The 24000-nt window shown below is 42.0% G+C and overlaps 2 protein-coding genes across 3 annotated transcripts in view; one reads left to right on the top strand and one right to left on the bottom strand.

The window, feature by feature from the left end:
• The window catches only part of sult2st3 (sulfotransferase family 2, cytosolic sulfotransferase 3), a 340324-nt gene that overhangs the window by 55944 nt on the left and 260380 nt on the right, over positions 1-24000 (bottom strand). The gene's annotated exons all lie outside the window — the stretch shown is intronic.
• Positions 1-24000, top strand: part of mrs2 (magnesium transporter MRS2) — a 36618-nt gene that overhangs the window by 2313 nt on the left and 10305 nt on the right. For both annotated transcript variants that reach the window (XR_014600181.1, XM_084049577.1), the window contains exons 2-5: positions 164-228; positions 1203-1239; positions 2265-2377; positions 23715-23879. Coding sequence is in view for 1 of the 2 variants with exons in the window: in XM_084049577.1 (XP_083905703.1) it covers positions 164-228; positions 1203-1239; positions 2265-2377; positions 23715-23879 (380 nt within the window). In the remaining variant the exon portion in view is untranslated. The remainder of the gene's footprint in view (positions 1-163; positions 229-1202; positions 1240-2264; positions 2378-23714; positions 23880-24000) is intronic.

Genomic DNA, 24000 nt, shown 5'->3' with positions numbered 1-24000 from the left:
TATATAGAGATGTCACTTTTTAACCTGAAGAAGATCCGATGGAAACGTTGTAAACAAAAATTATATGGAATTGGAATATAAAACAGTGAGATATAATGGAAGAATAAACATGTTAACAGTGCGTTGTGCTGAAGCTTGTGTCTTTTTTTTCTTTTTTTAACAGAGCCCTTCATCCGCCAGCAAGTGACAGAGACCTCCCCCTCCAGTGTGGCCCCTGCGTTTGTCGTGGTAAGGAACCAAAGTCCACCATGTCAAAAGCATCAGAGGATAGTGCGCTCTGTCTCACCACACACAGTGGCATCATCTAGTTTGCCTTCATTCAACTTTGAAGCTTCACTTTTTACTGGCTCCACCTCCTACCACGTGGGGAAAGCGGTGGTCACTCCTCCTCTCTGTAGACCAGAAATGGTGACCCCCCCCCACCCTGACAAGCACTTGGAATTGTAGGAGTTGAGACATTACATTTAGTTTGACTCGGTTCCACAGATAAATATTGTGGAAATGGCCGATCTACAAGCTTGCAACGTGACCACCAGTTTTTCTAATAGTTTGTTGATAACTTTTGATGCAGTAATGGTCTTTTTTAAAAGGTCTTAAAAGTCCTTAAATTGTCACTTTACTATCATCTGGGGACCCCCAAAAATCATGCAGGGACCCCCCACAGATTGAGAACCACTGCTGTAGACAATGCATTGAATGAACCTCGTCTCTTCTCAGAACGCGCCATCGAAATATCGCTGCTGGTGTGAATTGTCCAGACTGCAGCCAAATCAGATTTTCTTTCTCAAGTACGATCTTTAGGACTTACCACAGTGATCAAACACATTGTCACTGTCAGGCAGAAACCTGGTATCTTCGTATTCAAATGTTTTTTTTTTCGTAAATCATCCTTACTTGGTTTAATTTGGTGCAACAGTGTCGCACAGGAGTGAAAGTAAAAGTGTGTCTTTGGGTTTTATAATAAATATTTAACCAATCAAAAGTATTAACAACAGCTTGTGACTATATAATAACTACATTGGATCCATTGGAACACATCTTTTTTTCCTTTTCCTGAAAAGTAATAGTTTAGGGCATACAAGGATTCCACCCAACGGAATGTTGACTAAGAGCATATTGTACATGTCATTTATTGATAGAACTGTCATCAGCGTCACTGATTGTTTTTCAACCACCATTGTATTGTTTTTCTTGGTTTACAGATGAAGTTTGACAAAGAAGGGAACGTGTCATCATTTGGTAAGTGTTCCATTGTACTGATAGCTGAAGAACGTATTGTTTTTTTGTAAAAGATTATTGACTCACATGATCCCTAGTGTCCCTATTCTGGTGCAAAAATAGCAGCTTTACAAGCTCACAATGCATCACATTGCGTGGTGTTGTGAGCTTGTGGATTAGTTATTGACAAAGATTTGGGGTAGAGGGAAAAAGAGTGCAGACCAACAGGGCCATCAACAGTCATCAACGTCATTGACGAGTTGCCGAATTGTCTGTTACTGTGGGCAGTGCTTAACCACCTATGCCATATATAAAACAATTGTCAACCTTTTTGCCCGTGTAATCAGCTCTATAGAAAATGAATGAATGAAGTTGTGATGACTCATCATCGACTGTTGGTGTGTAGTGATGTTGGACTTATTTTACAGTTTTGGTAAGAGAGAAGTGAATAGCTGCACACTGTCGTACACTTGCTGAACATTTATTGAAATTCCTAACATTTCGGTCAAAGACCTTCATGTACAGTATGTATGCTTATTCATCTTTCTTAGATGACTTAACCTACACACCTGTCACCAAGACTTGTATTCAGGTGTGCAAAACACCTGTGATGCAGTTTTGATAAGGAACATGACGAAAAATGTAATATTATTTTGTTGACACCATGTCGGCTTGACGGCTGTCTTGTTATGTGACTTGAGCCCTATTTTATACGTGCGATGTCGCACAAAAGTAGTAAAATAGCCGTTCAGCAAGCTTACAACGCTTGTACTGTAGATCTGCTATTTTAGTATAAAAATGTATATAAATATCTAAACATTTCACCTATAATGATGACCTGCCCAAATTACGAACGACAGGTTGAAAGTGGTTAGGAATATTTAGATACGTATAGTTGTTGGTGCTTTTTATTTGAATCCCAGTCATTATCTTGCCATTGAAAGTTGCATTTTATAAACACTCTCCTCCTTTTAACTATATCTTCTTGTTTGTTCTTTGGGTCAATTGGTGTGATATGTTGCTTGTACTGTGGTTTGACCTCTTAGAAAAGAAGAAAACAGAGCTGTGCCAGGAGTTAAGTCTTCAAGCAAGAGACCTTCGCTTTCAACACAGCACCAGTCTCACAACCAGGAACAACTGCATTATCATTCGTATGGAGGTACATTCTTTCTCTCTCTCTCTCTCTCTCTCTCTCAGTTGCATCTGCATTCACTTCATTACACGTCTTTACTAATGGGGTTGTGCTTCTGATGTGCACCTCATTGTATCATAGTCTGAAATGAAGTCGCTGTCCAAACTGAAAGTCGGTATTGTTAAAAGGGCTGGGTGAGTACTCAGATTTTGATTGAACTACGATGTTGGCTTCCAACGATTATGAAAACAAGATGATCTAGATAAAATGATTATTGTGCCGCATTCCATTACGCAGTGATGCTCTCGTGTGGAGAGCATCCAAGAGAAGAAATAATATTTAGATTTTGATTGACAGCGGTGCTGCCTGTGAGTAAAGCTGTTCTTCTCTAAAGCTCATGAAAATAAATGGCTAAGCCATTTAGGTGTGCTAAGCACTGAAGAAGAAGTGCTAAGGCATTGAACACGGTTGACTATAAAAGTGTTTGGCAAATTAAACCGTTTTAAAGCTTCAATCTAGGGTTTATTTTAATATAATAAAAAGTTGATTTAAAGTTTTGCACAATTTTTTGTTATACTCTGGCATTATTTTTTGAATATGCATCGTTTTCACTCAAGACAAAATGTGTCCACATGCCACCCCTGCACTAGACAGTGCCCCGCTTGGGCCACCACAGTCAAAAGATTCTGGGCAAGCCACTGCAGCCAGTATGCCGGAGAAATGTGGTTGTTCGTGGTGTGATTATCTGCCCCATGGAGAAGGGGGGCAGTCTTTGTCCTTGGTCACCGAGACTTGGTATAACCCATTTCCGGGGCGTATGGTGTAGTAGAACCAGCAATCGAACTCGTCCCTTTCTTTACAGTGGTAAGTGTTATATGCCGCTCCAGGCTGGATGAGATCATCTCTGCTGTCCACCAATGTCAGGTTGAGGTGGCTGCACTCCTCCTCACACCTGAGGACATGACACTCAATTAACCATTTAGAGACACCAGGTTGAAAATGGTTGCATTTGACGTTCTCTACTAGGGCTACAACGTGTGTGTGTGTGTGTGTGTGTGTGTGTGTGTGTGTGTGTGTGTGTGTGTGTGTGTGTGTGTGTGTGTGTGTGTGTGTGTGTGTGTGTGTGTGTGTGTGTGTGTGTGTGTGTGTGTGTGTGTGTGTGTGTGTGTGTGTGTGTGCGTGCGTGCGTGCGTGCGTGCGTGCGTGCGTGCGTGCGTGCGTATATTTCCAAATAGCTTAGCCACCCACTACCTAATACCCGCCGGGGGTCTGACGCCATCGTTCATAAATAGAAATGATCAGCAAATCAACATGCAAAAATTCTATAATCTCTACAATTCTATAAATAGATTAGTCGCATTAACCACTTGTGTTATGAATCCAGCGCACCCCTTTCCTTTAGTAGAGAGGTGAAAATGGTCTAAAACCACTCCTCATTATACACACAGGGGTCTCGTAGAATGGGGGAAAAAGAATGATCCGATATTAACCGTTCAAGTTGAAAATAGCATGTTTTGCCAAAAATATATAGTGTAAAAAAAAAGTACTCAGGAGCCGAGATAGAGCATTTTTAAGCAATAAGTTAACTCATTCAGTGCCATTGACGTCGCCGACGTCACGTTTTTCATAAGCCCAGAGTGCCAATGACGTCGCCGACATCATGAAAAAAAAAGAAAAAAATCAAAATGTTTTTTTTCCTCCAAAACCCAAGATATCATGATTTGAAGATTTGCTGCTCCATTCACGTGTTTTACATCTTACTGAAAAAGGCTGTATCTCGCTTCCTAAGCACTTCTTTTTTTACAATGTATTTTTGGCCTTGGCACAGGGATGATAAAGCCAGAAATAAGTTTGGCACTGGTATGAGTTAACCAGGGAGTGAATGGAGCAGCACATCTTCGGATCGCATTATCTCTGGTTCTGTGTGAAAAAAATCAACAACAAAAAACTACCTAATACCCGCCGGGGTCTGACGCCAACGTATTGAAAATAAATAGAAATTATCAGCAAATCAACATGCAAAATGTCTATAATCTCTATAATTCTATAAATCGATTAGTCGGATTAACCACTTTAATCCTATTTTATTCTGCGCTCCCCCTATTCTCTACTAACAGTTATATCATGTGCACACAAGCGATTACCTGATTCTGGGTTCTTGGTGTTCCTGTTTTCCGTATGCCCGACACTTCACACAGTCTCTGTGCAACGTACATATTCCCGGACAGGTAGGACACGCCTCACAGGTCGGTCCTTGAAAGTGACTGTGGGTGCATATACACGCGCCACAATCGCAACTCCCTCTCCCGTTACAGATCTGTCTATTGGACGCCAAACAGGAGGTTTCGTCCAGGGAACATGAGCAATCATCACCGGCCCACATGGAATCACAAATGCACCGCCCACACTCACACGTCCCGTGGCCCCCACATAACCTGTTAGATCAAAATAGGATTTATAATTCAGTCATCGTTAGGATATCTCGGACCGTCGGTCAAAGGACATACAGTACTTTAACCCGTTAAGGCCTGAGGTTCCGATTCTACAAAATATCTTGTAATCATATGTTTTTTGAAAAAAAAACGTATGTTTCTATATCAGTGGTTCTCAAACTTTTTCATGTCAAGGACCCCCAAAATGATATGTATTTGGCCGCGGACCCCCGTCTCAAAATATTTTGTTCCAGGGACCCCCCCAGAAGCAAAGATTTGAGCTAAAAATGAGCTTGTAGATCTGCGATTTTTGAATAGCCAAAGTGTAAAATAGTGCTTTATTTTTAGCTCAAATCAAAAAACGACATAGATGCGTTCCAGGTCTTAATGGGTTAAATATGGTTGCATGAATAATGTAGTTTTGCAGCTTGTAAATGTGTGTAAATGTCTTGTAATGTCTTGTAAATGTCTTGTAAACAAGCTAGCGGAACAGTTTATAGACATCAAGCTAACTTACTGTGGGGTGTTCAGACCCCAGACCCAGTAAGCAGCTTAAAGAGACAGAGCCACACGTTTGGTACTTTGTGTCTGTGTTTGTGTGTCTGTGGAGTTTATATTACTCCTAGTCTACTGTAGACCACCTTGTGTGGTTAAACTGTGCGAGATGTCTTCCCTTTGTACTGCTGACTTTTCTTTTTAAGCTGAATGCTTCTCTGTCAAACAGGTGAGTAGAAACAGACGGGAGTCACCCCAAGCCATACCTCTACAGTATACCTCCCATCATATTCGTTTTGATATCGAATTCTTCGATTCTTCGATTTTTAGCTATAACCTGCATTATTTTATACTTTGGGCTATTCAAAAATAGTAGATATACGAGCTCATAGCGCGGCAGCGAGTGCTATGAGTGCTATGAGCTTGTAGATCTACTATTTTTTGGAAAAATCTCAAACATTTGTGCAAATATTTGAATATATATATTGTTTGAAGGGAACATTTGTAACTAACATCTTTGCTTCTGGGGGTCCCTGGAACAAAATATTTTATGTCAGTGGTTCTAAAACTTTTTCATGTGAAGGACCCCCAAAATGATATGCATTTGGCCACGGACCCCCATCTCAAAATATTTTGTAATAGGGACCCCCCCTAGAAGAAAAGATTTGAGTTAAAAATGTTGTTTCCAAATATATATATATTCAAAGATTTGCACACATTTTCACTATTTTTCAAAAAAATAGCCAAAGTATAAAATGATAGTTCAAATCTAAAGTTTTTTTTTTTTTTTTTTTTATCCCACGATTCTGTAACCCTTTTCCACCCGGTGCCAGTTCTCTAAGTGATCCTGGGCGCTACACTCCCCCCGCCAGCCTAGGTAGCCCAGGGCCGAGCTTATGCCTCCTTCAATGCATGAGAGCCAACTGAGCTTCTTGTCACCTGACAGGGGGGAGTTTCAGTTTCCCTGGTTGGACGTAGCGCTTGGAAGGAAGACATTATTCCAACCAGTTCCCTTCCCCTCCATCAGGCGCCCCGGCTGTCATGGGGGAGGCGGTATAGCGACCAGGATTACTACATGTTTTTGTGAGGGTAGGGTATTAACTACCCTTCAGTTCAAATCTAAAGTGACACAGATGCGTTCCCGGATTGAAGGGGTCAAGTACCTGGGTCCAAACCGTGGACAGTCATGCTTGCTGCACTCACAGTACAGTCCAGTGTAGCGCTCTGTGGGATTCTCTCTGTAACACAAACATTCCCCGTCCACACAGTCGCCCCTCCCGCTGCAGACGGCGGCGCTGTCACCACGTTGGCAGACGCCGTCTTCTTCGCTCCCTAAAGACGACCGATCGACGTGCGGTTGACTCTGGCAACGAGTTCCGAGATACGGCCGGTTGCATTCACAGCCGCCGCACACCAGAGCCCCGACTCCGTTGCAGACGTGGCTGTTCTCCACGCGCTCGTCCATGCAGTCACATGAACCTGTTGATTGCATTTTGGACGAACGATAACACAAGAAAGTATTAAAAGAACATTAAAAACAATAATCGAAGGCAACTGAACAGAAATGTATACCTATACTCCAAAAAACGTCCCATTACAATTTGGTTCCTCCAAGAACCCATGGTTGCTAGATTAACCTTAAAGGGATTCTAGGTAACTTGAAGCCTAAATTTAAAAATATTTATATATATATATATATTTTGCATTTTCCCCCCTCTATTAGCCACTATATAATGATGCTGGGGTGTTTTCCTGCATTGAAACAGTCCTCTTTCTGAAATCCGTATTTTCCCTACTATTTATGTTTTGACATCTGGGTATCCAGCTCTGTCCGGGACGGAAATGAAACGCACGCACGCGCGCGTCCGTGTCCGTGTGGCGAGTTCGAGTGAAACCGAATGGAACCGAGTGCAGCCGACAAAAATGGAACGGCAGCCATTGTTTTCTCTGCTGTGTTTTTACTTTCGGTTTTAAAACTTTAAAACGCTCTCAAACATATTTTTTGAGGCACTGAATTTACTTTTAAGATAGCGTTTGGATAGAATTTACTTGTTTAACTTCATATATGTGGTCAATTAATCATAACAGAGCCTATTTAAAAAGAAAAAATCAGAGAACCGCCAAATCGCATACCAGTATACTATTCATTTAGTGTGCCAGATTAGTATGTGAGACTTTTTAGTATGTCCGAATGCTTAGGAGGGACTAAATAGTACATGAGATGCATACTTAATTCCGATTTTTTTAATAGTTTGCAATAATAATATGCTGCTATAAAAAATCCACAATGCAATGAGGTAGCTGCCATCTGTAGTACCTCTGCTTTGTCACCAGATGGGGTACTTTCCTAATATTCCGTTGTATGTCCGAAGTGAAACACACTATTTAGTGTACACTTTGATAGTTTGCTGAAAATAGCATACTGATTAGTATGTATGTAGGTCCATTAGTGATGAATGTGATATCGGACACAACTGTAGTAACATTTGTATGTGTTTCAATCCATACTGACATGCCGGTATCAGCTGTAGATCCAGGCTCAGTGAGGAGTCTTTGGGTGTAATGTGGACCGTCCAGGGCTCAGTATTGTTCCGGTTCTTCTCACCGGAACACTGGGTCAGCTCCACGTTGACCTACAGCAATTAGTATTCATTATGTTGTCCAATATCCTTATTGATTCTTTGATTATTATAATTCACTTCTTTAACCGGGAACGCATTCTCTGTGTAATTTTTTGATTTCTTTGGGCTATTCAGAAAATAGCAGATCTACAAGCTCGTAGCGCGGCACCGAGTGCCGCGCTACGAGCTTGTAGATCTGCTATTTTTTTAAAATGTGTGCAAATCTTTGAATATATATATTAGTGATGATCGGGTCGACCCGTAACCCGCGGGACCCGCGGGTCAACCCGCGGCGCGGGTGGGTCGAGTCAGAATTTCAGAGGCAATTATGCGGGCTGTGGGTGAGCGGGTCAGCCGCTCTCACACGCAAAAAAAAATAAAATGATCACGTGCTCTTGTTTTGTCTTTATTCCTAATAAGAATAAGAATAATAACAATAAAACAGTTTGAATACACTTGGGGATTATTTTCTAACCATGATTTTACAGAATTAAAAAAAAATCGCGGGTCGCGGGGCGGATTGAGCCATAGATTTATATATGGGTTCGCGGGGCAGGTTGAGGCGGGTTGGGTTCCGTCGCGGGGCGGGGCGGGCCGAGTCATGAAAAAACCCGACCCGCTCATCACTAATATATATATGTTTTAGTAGTTTTTGTAACTCAAATCGTAATGCTTCTCGGGGATTCTACTGCCTCCTCAATCCTAACAGTTTTTTTTTTTTTTTTTACTTATGTTGCTATATATATATATATCAGTGGTTCTCAAACTTTTTGATGTCAAGGACCCCAAAAATGATATGTATTTTGGCTGCGGACCCCCATCTCAAAATATTTTGTTCCAGGGACCCACCCAGAAGCAAAGATTTGAGTTAAAAATGTTCACTTTAACTCTTTGACTGCGGTTGACTCGATAACGCGTCAATTGCTAGTTTGTCCAGTTGGCCGTCGACACGTTAGACGCGTTGGACGCGCGTTCATTGTTTAATCTCTGATCGCGCTATGCTGCTTATTTTTCAATCTAGGTTTCGAGTTCCATAATGCTTTTTTTTAGCTCAAACAAAAAGTGACAGATGCGTTCCCGGTCTTAAAGGGTTAAGGGTGGAGAGAGTGATGTATGTGATGTTCTGACCCGTCCGTATAACAAGGGGGTTTTTGGGTGGAGAGATGAGGGCTGTGTATGTGAGGTTCTGACCTGTATAACCAGGAGGTTCTGGGTGGAGAGGGTGGTGTATGTGATGTTGACTCCTTCTGGAAGGGGGCTGGAGTCCATGGTCAGTTCTGAGGAGGTCAGCTGACCTTTAGGTAAGGAGACCGTTAGAGGGAAGGACTGTGGCGCTCCAGGTCTCAGAGTGATGTTTACCTCCTGGGGCATCAGAAAGGCAGGCTGGGCTTCTGTTTGTTGTTCAGCCCTTTGCAGGTTGTACAGTGGATGGAATAATGAATAACAAGTTAAAAGAATCTCAGAATGTTGAAATATAACAGACTGATCCTGTGAACTGCTTTTAATGAGGATGTTATTAGCATTAGCGGAATTTAAACTTCAGTTGATTATGTTGATAGGGAACACACACACACACACACACACACACACACACACACACACACACACACACACACACACACACACACACACACACACACACACACACACACACACACACACACACACACACACAGGTTGAGCAACTAGGGCACTGTTCTAGCAGGTTCAGAACATGGGGATTCTGCCCCATCACTGACCTTTGCTCAATGATTGATTTATTAACATGCTAGAAGCGTTAGGGATGGATGTCAACAGGTCTGTTTATACAGTTTGAAGCTACAGGATGGAGTATCGGCTCGCAAGTTCTGCCTCAATGTATTACTGCACAAAATTGGGAGTCATTACATTAACATTGTTAATACCGATGCTGGGTGCTGTTTGGCTGTACTAGGTGTCCTTATATTTTGCCTAACTGTATTGACTTTGACAAAATATAAGGACTGCTACCCTGTATCTATCACCTACAGTAGTCTTTGACCCTATGTCAGGGGTCTTCAACGTTTTCAGGCCAAGGACCCCCTAGCTGAGAGAGAGATGAAGCAGGGACCCCCTCTATGTTGTATAAAATTGTGATAACATTTTTGGAAAATGTTATCTCCTGGTTCTTTGTGACGAACGGAAAAACCTGCCAAAAACGTTTTTTTTTTTGGCAGGTGTGGGGGGCACAAAAACATGTCAGATGGAAGGGGGGGGGGGGGGGGGGGCGGTGGACGGTGGACCTTGCACAAAGAAAGTGTGAAAACTACAGCTGATTTGGAAGGCATTTTGTAGAATCGGCCTCAGGTCTTAATGGGTTCAGACTTGAAGTGCATTTACTTACATGCTGTGATACTGATTTCTGACCACCCGCACACTGCCCTGAGGGTGGTAGATATCTGCACAGCCAATCATTTGCATCGTTTCTAGAGTATGACAACGGATAAATAAGCCGCGGTCCTCGTCGGTGCACCAAGCACATTCTGGTGCTTTCTGGATGCACTGTTGGCAGGAGGAGATGTTACCGTCGTGGCATGCGTCTCTTGTAGCCCAGCCGGAGTGGAATAAACCCAGCAGTAGACAGAGAGAGAGCGGCTTCATGGTCGTCCTGCAATTACATTTTTATTTTTCACTATAGGGTTCATTTTAGATACTGCTGAGTGATTCGTTTTTTTGGGGGGGGATAAATGTTTGGCTTTGATTTAGAAAAGTTTGGGATGAATTATATAATTTACAGGAATTTTTGTTTTAACCCATTAACACATTGACCGCCATAGGTTAATCTCATAATGTACTCACCAGTGCCAACGTTTTATTGTTGTTTTTTGTTTTTTTCACGTCGCCATAGACCTTGTTAAAAACATCTGTGACCTTGTTAAAAACATCGCCATAGACCTTGTTAAAAACATGTCTGCGATGTTTAGCTTCTACCACTGAAGAACGCGTGTCAAACGGTGCCTCCATGTTGTAGTTAGAACGGTTTATGTTAAACAGTGATCGACGAGGAGAAGAAAACAACAAGGAGAAAATTGAGTTTCAGTTTCGTCATTAGAATGAGGGCTGACGGCATCGGCAAAACCGGAATCCCAAATAAGGGCTTTCCGGTGGTGTTAGAATGAAATGGTCCGTGTAGAAAATGGAAAAAAGTTTTTTTTTTTCGAAAAAAAGGAAAAAGCACCACGGCCCGTAGGCTACGGGATCGGCGCTTTACAGTTGGATTTATCGGCCCGTAGGCTACGGGCCCGGCGGGTAGAGTGTTAAGACCGGGAACGCATCTGTGTCACTTTTAGATTTCTTTAGGCTATTCAAAAATAGCAGATATACAAGCTCGTAGCGCGGCACCGAGTGCCGCGCTACGAGCTTGTAGATCTGCTATTTTTGTAAAATCGTGAAAATTTGTGCAAATCTTTGAATATATATATATATATTTTTTTTTAAAGCGTTAGGATTTAGAAAACATTTTGTTAATCAGCCTCAGGTCTTAATGGGTTAAATGGAAGTGAACACCTTAGCAAACAAACAGTGTAGGTGGTGCAATATAAATCACCAAACGTTTTGATACAAATATTGCAAAAATGAAAAACAGGGTTAAGGTTAAAAAATGATATTGAAGTATTTATTTGAACAATTAAAAGAGGATACAAAAAAATTAAGAAACATTTTTAAAGTTATGATTAAATACAAATGTATTGAGTGAGGTACCTGTCTGTCGGTAATGAGAGAGAAAATAGTACAACAAAAATCATGCCCTTACATTATCAGAAGAGGTCTGTGGTCTTGTGTTTCTGTTGGTAATGTCCTTTGTAGACTGAACTGAACACACAAACTTTACGTAGAGTTGTATGTCTGCACCAGTTGAAATATTTACTGATCAGAGTTAGCCAAGTGGCCCACATTAAATCAAAGGTTACTGCTTGACAACACAGTGTCAAGTGATTGCATATATTCCAATATTCCAATATATATTCCAATGTTTAATGCCAAAAACAAAATTCAATCGTTAATGACAATTATTTGTATGACAATTAATCATCAACTTAAATGTTGTAATTGTGACAGCCCTAAATGCTGGGTTTGTTGATATCATTTACTTTGTAGCACAACATTTGTTTTCTTAGCGCTTTACTTGACCCCTTCACCTGATGTTCGTAGACAATGTTTATATCTCTTTCGCTGAAGCAACTTAGTAGGTCGGATAGAACGTCTGCTAAATCAGCGATAAGCACATGATCTCTCACTGTCACTGCCAATTGTGTTTGTGTGATTGACCTCTGGGTCTCTGCAGTGGTGGGTGAATGTTTACCTCTACGCCACACAGACAGCCACCTAAATTCTGAATTGTGCTACATTACATTTTTTCATACATGCTCACACTTTCGAGTTGATCTGAAGTGATATATAATAGTGTTTAAAAGTGTATATATTCACTATACACTTTTGAATAGTCAGTAATATTTTTGATAATGTTTGGCAGATTTCCGAGCTTTTACTGACATTAGATTTAGAAACATTTTGTGATAAATGACATAATTTAAAGGAGTTTGTATTTTAAGTGGAAGTAAACACCTTATCAGACTTTGAGTGTAGGTGGCACAATATAAATCACCAAACAATTTGATACAAATTTTGAACAATAAAATGAGAAAATAAGATTCAATTATTTCCTTGTAGACATCTGGCATGAATGAAAAAAATATTATTATTAATAATAATAAAATACAACATGATGAAACACAGGTAAAAGCTACATTACCAGAGGAGATCTGTGGTCTATTTTTCTTGGTAAAGTCCTTTGCAGACTCTGAACTGAACACACAAAGTAGACACATGTAGAGTTGTATATCTGCACCAGTTGAAAAATTTGCTGATCAAAGTTAGCTATGTGCTCCAGGTTACTGCATGAATACACAGTGTGTCAAGTCATCTTTATAGCACATTCATAAACACCAGGGGTTGACCAAGAGTGCTTTTCAATCAAGGCAGATGACCAACAAAAAAAAAACATGAAACTCATAATAAACACAGAAATCTGAATAGAATTATAAAATCATGGAGGGCACGGTGGCGCTGTCGCCTCACAGCTAGAAGGTCCTGGGTTTGATTCCCGCCGGGGACGCTGTGGGCACGTCTTCTCTTCCGCGTCATCAGCGCCCATACCCTAGGTGGGGTTGGCGAAAGGGCCCACTCTGTCTGGAGTTTGCATGTTCTCCCCGTGTCTCTCAGGGTAGTTAATACCCTCACAAAAACATGTAGTAATCCTGGTCACTATAACGCCTCCCCCATGACAGCCGGGGCGCCTGATGGAGGGGAAGGGAACTGGTTGGAATAACGTGATCCTCCCATGCACGCACTACGTCCTACAGGGGAAACTCCCCCCTGTCAGGTGACAAGAAGGTCAGTTGGCTCTCATGCATTGAAGGAGGCATGAGCTCGGCCCTGGCCTCCCTAGGCTGGTGAGGGGAGTGTAGCGCCCAGGATCTCTTCGAATTGGCACCGGGTGAAAAATAAGGGTTACAAAATCGAGGGATAAAAAAAAAAAAAAAAAAATTATAAAATCAAAAGCAATGTAGCTTTTGATTTAAATTTAAATTTAGTATGTGTGGGTTGCCAATTTCAGCCAATCAGGAGCAAGTATCTTTCAGCTTACATTTTATAATGTCCCAGTTTAAAGTTTGTCTTTTCATTTCTTCGTGTAATTTCTGTATGAGTTCTCTCTCTCCTGATTGGATAAAATTGGTATCTGGAGAGATGGGAAGACCCCTGTGAACAAACACTTCATAGCAATGATTACTATCAGAATAGAACTATTTAGCACTTATTTTAGCTACCTTTACCCTACCTTAAAATCAATTGAGTCGACAAATAAAATAAAAAACATAAAGGTGACCTCAGGCTCAACTAAGAGCTAGAGGAAAAAGTGGGTCTTTAAATTTTATTGAAATGTGTCAGTTGTGGGACAAAGACTATTCCAGAGTCTAGGGTAGCAGCAGAACATGGCCAGTCACTATTCGTTATCGGGCGTGTTTGAGGAACTGAGAGGAGTTGAGGAGATTATTACTCTCCTCTCTCCTAATGGCACATATACAGCAATCCAGTCTGGAGCACCTGATTCGGATGCTATCAATGCATTGAATGGGACATTATCACCTTTTATTAGACCATTGAATGGACGAAGTAGGCGACCTACTTACCTACCCGCGATTTATCAGACCATTCATTGGGTGTTATCAAGACATACTGACCTTCCAACGGAGATGACTTAAATAGTTCAGTTTCGGTTTTGGTTTTGGTTTCGAACCATGACGGAGGCGCGCAGTCTCAGGCGAACTGGAGCCCCGTGAAGGACCACCGAGGGAGCTAAAGCGACCGAGTTGCCGTCCTGAGCGGTGCGACGTTCGCCTGAGCCTACTCAGCGCCGTTGGGGTTATGTACCGATAGGCACAGAATCGTACATTTTGTTGTGGGGACTGCTCCGCCTCCAAGTAGGTCAGTAGCTCCTGATTACGCCCAATGAATGGTCTGACAAATCGCGGGTAGGTCCGTATATCGCTTACTCGTCGCCTACTCGCCCATTCAATGGTCTGATAAAACGTGATAATCTCCCGTTCAATGCATTGATAGCATTCGAAGCCGGTCTCTGGAGAGCTCGCTGAGTGCACACTTCTCTATGGTTAACTCCTGATCTCATTGATAACATGTCTTTGCACCTTGGTAAAACCTATGTTGAATGCACGTATTGTAAGTCGCTTTGGATAAAAAGCGTCTGCTAAATGACTGTAATGTAAAACTGAGGCTGGTCTTTATGGTACAAAATACACACTTTGTAAGACTAAACCTTTCCCTACTCTGATTGCAAAGGTTTGTTGTTTAAGCTAAGAAGTAAACCATTTTGAAACATGGTCCCTGCAGACCAACGTCCATGTATTTTAAAAGCAGGTTTTGGTCGATAGTGACAAATCTGCGTTAAGATCGAGCAGAACTGAAATGGCATCAGAATCAAGAATGTTGTCATGTATGTTCCTTCAGCAGAGCGGATTCTTACTATGCGGTACTTTTAAACCAGACTGGAATTTCAAGTTAGGGTCCTCATGCTCAACAATGCTTTGATAGTTTGAGTAAAAACAAATTATATTATACATTATATAGTCAATCATCATTTATCGGACTCTTATCGTATTGACCATGTACGTACTACTGTGTCTAAGGAAGCTAGTATGACTTACTATGTACTACTGTCTCCATTGAAACTAGTGTGTTATCGTACAGTATGTACTTCTAGCTCAATGGAAGGTAAGATAAAATAAGATAAGATAGACCTTTATTGATCCCTGTGGGGAAATTGATAGCAGCAACAGCAGTGAGAATTAAACGGGTACAGGTACGAGTAAAGGGACTTACACACTGGGAGTGTGACAAATAAATGATGCGGAAATGCATCTGTGAATATTTCACATCAAACTATTCATTTTCATTCGGTGATGCCTCCTTCATACAAGTTGATGCTTTTATTCACAGTAAAATTTTACCTCGTTTCGACATATAATTACATCGCTTTATCGTTACTGTTATCGTTATATTTTGCGTTGTGTCTGGATGTCCTCAAGTCAAAACAGCATTTTAAATCAATACAAATGAATTGCATGAAACGAGCGCTCCGGGTGTCTTAAGTCTTCAAGAGTCGCTAGCCGAATGGATTTGTGGGGCATTCTTTGTCCTTGGTCACCCAGGCTTGGTCTCCAGAGGGTGTGGCGGTGTAGTAGTACCAGCAGTCGTTCTCGTCCCTTTCTTTACAGTGGAACACTTTCACTCCAGGAACGACGAGATCATCTCTGCTGTCCACCTTTGTCAGGTTGAGGTAGCTGCACTCTTCCTCACAGCTGATCGAGGAAGGGACAATCAGTTAAAAGAGAGCATGAAATTCCAATTCAATTCCTGTTCTCTTATATGGACAGAAGAGTGAAGAGAGAAAATGAGGCTAGAGGGCAGTGATGACATATAACTCATGCATAAGATGGGACAAGTACGCCACCAATGTACAACAAAGTATAATACAGGGTTAAGAAAAAAAAAATGAGCAAGATTAAGTCAGATATTGGTTCTAAATGTCGGTTTCAATATATTTTCCGTTCATTGCCCAGGCCTTTTCTCTACTCCAGGGGTCTTCAACGTTTTCAGGCCAAGGACCCCCTAGCTGAGAGAGAGATGAAGTAGGGAACCCCTACTCTATATTGTATAAAATTGTGTTTCAGATTCAACTTTCTTTTGTTTACGTGGCCTGCTCTTTTTTTTCCCTCTACACCTATACCTCTTTACCAAAAATAGCAGATCTACAAGCTCACAACACCTCGCAGCGCGAGGCGTTGTGAGCTTGTAGATCTGCTATTTTTTGGCAAAAGTTCTCCTTGGAAAAGGGATGCTATAGGGTTCAAGTGGTTACGGTAAAAATAAAACATATCACACAAAGATTTGGCAGACCCCCTGTAGTAACTCTGAGGACCCCCTAGTGGTCCCGGACCCCCTGTTGAAGACCCCTGCTCTACTCTAAATCATATGATGTGCACCAGCAAGTACCTGCTTTTCATGCTCCCTGTTCCGTATGCCCGACACTCCACACATGTTCTGTGCTGCTCACACAGTCCCGGACAGGTAGGACAGACCTCACAGGTTGGTCCTTGGAACTTACTGTCGGTACATCTGCACGCACCACACTCACAGCTCCCTCTCCCAGCGCACATCTGCCCATTGGATGCCAGACAGCCAGAGGTGTCCAGGAGGCATGAGCAATCGTCACCAGTCCAGTTGCGATGACAAATGCACGTCCCACAGTCGCATCTGCCGTGGCCCCCACATAACCTAGGCAAAAATAGGCAATAATCATTACCAGGATATTTGCAGTATTTTAACCATTTAAAACCTATATACTTAGTTTGACTGGGATCCCAGAGGGCTCTATATTTGGACTCCTTTTTTCCTCTACAATTAATATTTCAGCCGAAGATAGCAGCTCGGCAAAAATAGAAGATATACAAGCTCACAATGTGTCGCAATGCAACACGTATGCTTGTAGTTCTTCTAATTTCAGCTAAAAGATTTGGTGTGAAAAAAATAGCGGGTCAAGGACAGAGCCCTGGGGGACCCCAGTCAATTAAGAATATGGGTTTAAGTGGTTTAAAAAAATGTTGTATCCCTCGATTTTGTAACCCTTTTTTCACCCGGTGCCAATTTGCTAAGTGATCCTGGCCACTACACTCCCCCCACCAGCCTAGGGAGGCCAGGGCCGAGCTCATGCCTCCTTCAATGCATGAGAGCCAACCATAGAGGTATAATATAACTAGAGGGCGGATTGCCCCGCCCCCAGCTATCATTTCAATGAATGTGCTCACTGGCGTTTTGAAGCACCCGGAAGCCTGCCGGAAGTAGAATTATTGAGTCGTTTTTGGGGACACCATAGAGTTATGAGCATGCGCACTAGTGTCCTTTTTGCGTTCTACGGCAGCCCGTGTGTCAAGGATTGAACGCAAGATATTTATTAAATACACTCGAGATGCATATTTATATGTAAATGCATATGTATTTATGGGCGTTTTATAGTGACCAGGATTACTACATGTTTTTGTGAGGGTATTAACTACCCTAGGAGACACGGGGAGAACATGCAAACTCCACACAGAGTAGGCCCTTTCGCCAACCCCACCTAGGGTATGGGCGCTAGTGACACGGAGGAGAAGACACGCCCCCAGCGCCCACAGCGTCCCCGGCGGGAATCGAACCCAGGACCTTCTAGCTGTGAGGCGACAGCGCTACCGACTGCACCACCGTGCCCCCTTAAGTGGTTAAATTTTAAGTATAAAATTATTAAATGTCAGTAATTTCTTATATATTTTAGTTATTTGTCATATCTGCCTTGTGCAATTCTGTTTACGAAGCCTAAAAGGCAAACAGAAATGTGATTTTTATTCATATTTTGTGTTCCAATGTTCAATGCCAATCGTCAACTTAAATTCTGTAATCGTGACAGCTCTACTGTACTCGTAACCCGCTTCCCGACCCACTGGCTGAGAAAACTCACTTCATATTCCACTTGTTCCACCCGGTGGTCGGACAGTCAAAGTTGCTGCACTCACAGTAGCGTCCCGTGTACCGCTCTTCTGGGTTTTCTCGTCTGTTACATTCACAGTCACCCTCCACGCAGTTGCCCCTCCCGCTGCACACGGCGCTGTCTGGACCAGGTCCACAGCCGTGCCGTGAATAATGGGAAGAATGCTCCTCAACGCGTGGCTGACTCTCGCAGTGATTTCCGAGATACGGCCGGTTGCACTCACAGCCGCCGCACACCAGAGCCCCGCGTCCGTTGCAGGCAGAGCTGTTCTCCACACGCTCGCCCGCGCAGTCACAGGAACCTGCGATCGCAATGGAAGAACAACAGCGCAAGAATCTTTAAAGGGTCTACACCAGTGGTTTTCAACCTTTTTCAAGGTTTTTCAAAAATAGCAGATCTGCAAGCTCATAGCGCGGCACTCGGTGCCGCGCTATGAGCTTGTATATCTGCTATTTTTGAATAGCCAAAGCAAAGCGGTTAAAAATGACTGTGACGCTCTGTTAACTCATTTAGCTGGGGACCCCCTGGTACTCCCTCAAGGACCACTGGTGGTCCCCGGACCACTGGTTGAAAACCACTGGTCTACACCATGCATTTAAAAAATATATTTAATATCATATTGTTTAGGTCCTTCAAACTTTTTTCAAAAGGTTTGAGCCTACTGTAAATCAAGCCTCAGATATACTCATTCCAACTAACTTCTCTCTGGCTTATAAAGTACTTTCACCTGCAATACCACATTGTCCTTATTTTGGCACGTGGCGTTATTGAGCCAGTTTGTATGCATGTTATCTCCTGGTTCTGTGTGGAAAAAGTTTTTAAAAAAATGTTGGAACTGAAAAACGGGAGGGATTATACAAAGTAGGTATCGCATGTGACGTCACAAACGGGCGAAAATCAGTTGGCCTGTTTTGAAACCAATTTTACACAAAACCCCAGATATGCTCTGAAAGCCGAGTGCTCAAACTGGGGTATTTTGGGATGGAAGAGAGGTAGGGGAGACCAAAAACACACACACAAAAAAAGGAAAAGTTAAAATTCATGATGTAAAATAGCAATACTAACATTAGTTGAAGGCAACAGAACTGAAAGTTAAACCTATATTCCAAAAATGCCCCATTCCCAATTTGGTTCCTCCCATGGTCACTTAAATAACCCTTTCTCCTCGATTTTGGTTCCTTCGGGTGCGTTATTTTAGTTCCCCAAAAAAGGCACATTGTTGAATGTCAGTTATAATGTCCCATGGTTCCTCTAGGAATCCCATTACTTGTAACGTTCATCAATAAGCACCCACCCTGTATTCCAGTTTTTTTTTTTAAGGAACTTTAAATTCCATCAATCAGTTCATCTTTGATCTTTGTCCCAAGTAGGGATCTAATTAGAATCTTGTTCCTGGGGGATTGCAATAGTTGTATACTTTACAGTCCTACTGACATTCCAGTGTCAGCTGTAGCTCCAGAGTCAGCGAGGAGTCTCTGGGTGTCATGTGGACCGTGCTGTTCCGGTTCTTATCTCCGGGACACTTTGTCAGCTCCACGTCGACCTACAGCAATTAGCATGCATTAACTCAGGGGTCTTCAAAGTTTTCAGGTCAAGGACCCCCTAGCTGAGAGAGAGATAAAGCAGGGACCCCCTCTATATTGTATAAAATTGTGTTTCAGATTAAAGTTTTTTTTTTAACTTAGACTGCTATTTTTTTCCCTCTACACCTATAGTCTCTTTGCCAAAAATAGCCGATCTACAAGCTCTCAACGCCTCGCAGCGCGAGGCGTTGAGAGCTTGTAGATCTGCTATTTTCGGCTAATGTTCCCCTCAGAAAAAGAATTCTAGGGTTCAAGTGGTTAATGTAAAAAAACGAAATACAAAGATTTGGCGGACCCCTTATAGTAGCTCTGAGGACCCCCTAGGGGTCCCGGACCCCCTGTTGAAGACCCCTGCATTAAGTTGATCTCCTTATTGATTCTTTGATAAATTATACATATATAAATGATTGCAATAGCAGTGGTAACTGCACACCACCCCTACCCCCACAACACCACTGCCCTGTTCTGAGTTCTGACCTGCATAACCAGGGGGTTTTGGGCGAGGATGGTGGCATATGTAATGTGGATTCCTTCTGGAAGGGGGCTGAAGTCCATGGTCAGTTCTGTGGTCAGTTGATCTTCTGGTAAGAAGACCATTAGAGGGATGGACTGTGGCGCTCCAGGTCTCAGAGTGATTTTTACCACCTGGGGCTGCAGGAAGATGGCTTCTGTTCGTTTATCCCTTTTCAGGTTGTACAGTGGATGGGATCATGTTATAATAGTTAAATATTGAAATCTAACAGACGGATCATGTTAACTCATTTAGTGCCAGCATTGCCAGAATTATTTCAGAATGATGTTGTCCCAGTGCCAGCGTTTTTTTCACAGAAAACAAAAAGTTCTTAGGAAGCGAGATACAGCCTTTTTCAGTTCTAAGTTAAACAAGGAATGGATGGAGCTGCAAATCTTCAGATGATGATATCTTGGGTTCTGAACATGTTTTTCAAAAAAAAAAAAAAAAAAAAATGTTTTACTAATTTTTCAAAAACTCGTCAAACACGTCATTGGCACGTTGAGCCATAGCGGTAAAAACACGTGAAACACGTTAATGGCACTCAGTGAGTTAATTGCTTTTAAAGATTATTTTTGCTGCATGTTATTACCAGCGTGGTCTAATAAACTGCTCAAAAAAAGTTCGGAAACGTGCTGGCAGGTTGCTCGAAACAAGAGCGATTACCAACAGAAGCATATTGGGTGATTTTGGCACATTTTTTGGAGGCGCTACCCACACGTTTAGCTGTGTTGCTCATTCCACGAATGCCCGATCCTTACAAGCTGTACCTCCTTGTAAAGGTGACTAATCAACGATAAAAATGATATAAAACACAATACCAATTGGTTTTATTAAAGTGGAGATATAATTGACCGAAGTTAAGTTTCCGAACTTTTTTTGAGCAGTTTATGAGAGTGACGACACTAGCGTTGACTCCCATTGTAAGAATTGAATGTCGTTCTATCTCAATGGTGTAGTTCCAATGTTTGGAACTATAGCCCATAGCGGCCCACTTTGCGGCGAGATCAAAGCGTGTCATAACTTTCTCTCTCTATGGGTCTGGTTATTACCAATAGCACTATACACCTTTTTTTATGCTACAAACTATACGATGGAGTATGGCCTCCCAAGGTTCTGGCTCAATGTGCTATGGTGCAAAGTTCCCCGGTTAAAATAGGGCCCTATTATGTAAGTCCACCTCAAATAGTTCAACTTAAATACGTTTTAATTTACAATTCCCTTTTAGATTGAGCTCTTTCAATGATTGGGATTCCTCATTGAAAGCAATTGTAAGCTATATACAGTATATGTTACAAGTACAGCTAGCTTAGAGGCTTATACATGTATTAATCATGGTAATATATGTATCATTTCAAATGGGAAAAAGGAATAGTATATTAAGACTTGAAGTCAGTCTGCTTATACCTCATGTGATTTTTGACCACCATATAGCTGCTCTCAGGGTGGTAGATATGCGTTTCATTACAGCCCCTCTCTTGCGGCCACTGTGGTGAATAACAACGATTCGTGGTTATACGGGCAGGGTCAGTGCACCAAGCACACCGCGGGCCTCTCTGGATGCACTCTGTGCAGGACGAGATGTTGTCGTCGTGGCATTTGTCTCTCTTAGCCCAGGCGGAGTGGAATAAACCCAGCAGTAGACAGAGCGAGAGCAGCTTCATAATCATCCTGCAATTGCAATTTTAATTTTTCAACTATACACTTTGCCTACTCCCATAGTGATACAAAAAGGGAATGCATTAATGTTTGGCTGATTTCCTATTGGTTTGTGAGCTTAGATTTAGCAATGTTTGTGATAAATGACTTAATCTTCTGTACGTTTTATTTTAAATGGACATAAACACCATATCAATAGATCAGTGTAAGTGGTGCTATATAAATCACTACTTTGATACAAATATCGAAAAACAATAATTAGAAAATAAAAATGTGTCTGTACATTACCCGAGAAGGTCTGTGGTCTTATGTTTCTGTTGGTAAAGTCCTTTGCAAACTCTGAACTGAACTGACCATGCAAAGACAAGCTTTGTGTACAGCCGTCAGCCGTATACTGTATGTGCACCAGTTGAAATATTTACTGATCAAAGTTAACTGTGTGGTCCACATTAAACCAAAGGTTACATGCATGAATACACAGTGTCAAGTTAAGTCACCTTTATTTAAACAAGCACATTTTATAAACAAGAGGAGTTGACCCAAAGTGCTTTCCTATCAAGGCAGATGATAAAATGAAAACCATAATAAATCATTATTCTGTCAAGGTGGGACTTTAAATTTGATGTAAGATTATCAGTGGTGGGACAGGGCTAAATGTGGGACTGACTCTGAGTCTCGGGGCAATAGAAAGAACATATCCGGGCCACTATTAAAGGTATCTCGCGATTCTCACCAATATTTGTAATTGCATCACGGCAACAAAACCCAAACATCTAATTAGCTTTAAAGGTTTGAGACTTCGTGACCACATTGGTCAAAGTGTCTTGGATGTACAGCTCTGGTTTTGGAACAAAACGTGGATCTTTGTCCTTGATGTCATGACTTCAACATTTCATTGATCTGAGCTCTTCCCTCAAATATTGACTGATCAAAGTTGGCTATGTGGCCCACATTCATTCAAATCATTTAGTTTGTACTTGTACTTACATTCTCTAAGGAACTACTATGATTTAGTATGTGTACACTTGTCTGTAAAATAGCCAGTATGATATGCAGTATGTACTCCTGTCTCTTAGAGGCTGTATAGTACTACCATCTCTAGGGAAGAATGCGTGGTCTGTAATGTGTGATAACAGAAGAATTACACATTCATTATTTAAAGACCTTACGCTGTGGAGTGCTTTTTGTTGTTTTCCATTTCCACCATGTTGATAGACATGTGAATAAATATGTTGCATATTCATATTCGCACATGAGCTGGTTCTCAGCGTGGAGTCAGTGGTCCTTGAGGAGGTTCCAGGGGACCCCAGCTAAATGATTGATAGTTTAGGAGCCACATTTAATCTGTAACTCAGAGAGTATACTCAGAGAGTATACAAATGGACACTCTCCATTGTACACTCCATTTGTACACTCTCAGAGTTAACTTAAAGGGATACCCAAAAAAATGGCTTATTTTCTTTCAATTACACACACAATGAAGACTTGAATTCATGGAGATTTTTTAGTTTTTGTCGCATTCCAGAGCTAATAATTTGATGACCGGCGGAAAGATGCTAATGTCTCGGGTTATTATCTCTCAGCTCTCAGCAGACTCAAAGTTGACACTTTGAGTCTCCTACCGGAGCCACTGCCGTTCAACAAATTATTGGCTTAGGAAAGCGACAAAAACAATAAAATCTCCATGAATTCAAGTCTCCATGGGGTGTGTAATCGATAGAAAAAAAGTCATTTTGGGGGTGAACTATCCCTTTAACACTGAGTGTAGATTCGGATCCCAGCGATGAAACATTTGATCAAATGGGGGGTCTGTGGCCTAATAATGCTCATTATGAAATTGGGGTCCTTGAAGTGTAAAAGGTTGCTTATTACTGCTTTCATTTCACCTCCGTTCTGTTCGCCTCTCTCTCCACCTCTCCCATCCCGTCTCCTATCTGTGTGTCCAGTCTCTGAAGGCGGTGGTGACCCCTGACAGTGTGCTGGTGTTTGATTTCCGCGGGCTGGGTCTGGAGCGCTGGTTGGTCCTGGAACTGGCCCCACAGCTGGCCTCCTCACAGACCCACTCCCTGCCCTTTGAGTTCAGAGCCCTGGAAGCCATCCTGCAGCATAGGGTAAGAGCAGGGACGTGCACAGATAGACTCTAGGTGGTGCTAGAGCACCTGCCCTTTGCCCTCTTGACCAGAAGTGCCCTTGTGCCCTTTTTTCAGTTTACACCAAGGGTCTTCAACAGGG

The sequence above is a fragment of the Gymnoscopelus microlampas genome (assembly GCF_963454915.1).
Source record: "Gymnoscopelus microlampas genome assembly, chromosome: 3".
In the NCBI taxonomy this organism is placed as follows: Eukaryota; Metazoa; Chordata; class Actinopteri; order Myctophiformes; family Myctophidae; genus Gymnoscopelus; species Gymnoscopelus microlampas.
Note: the sequence above shows the minus strand (reverse complement) of the source record. Positions and strands in the feature narration are given on the sequence as shown.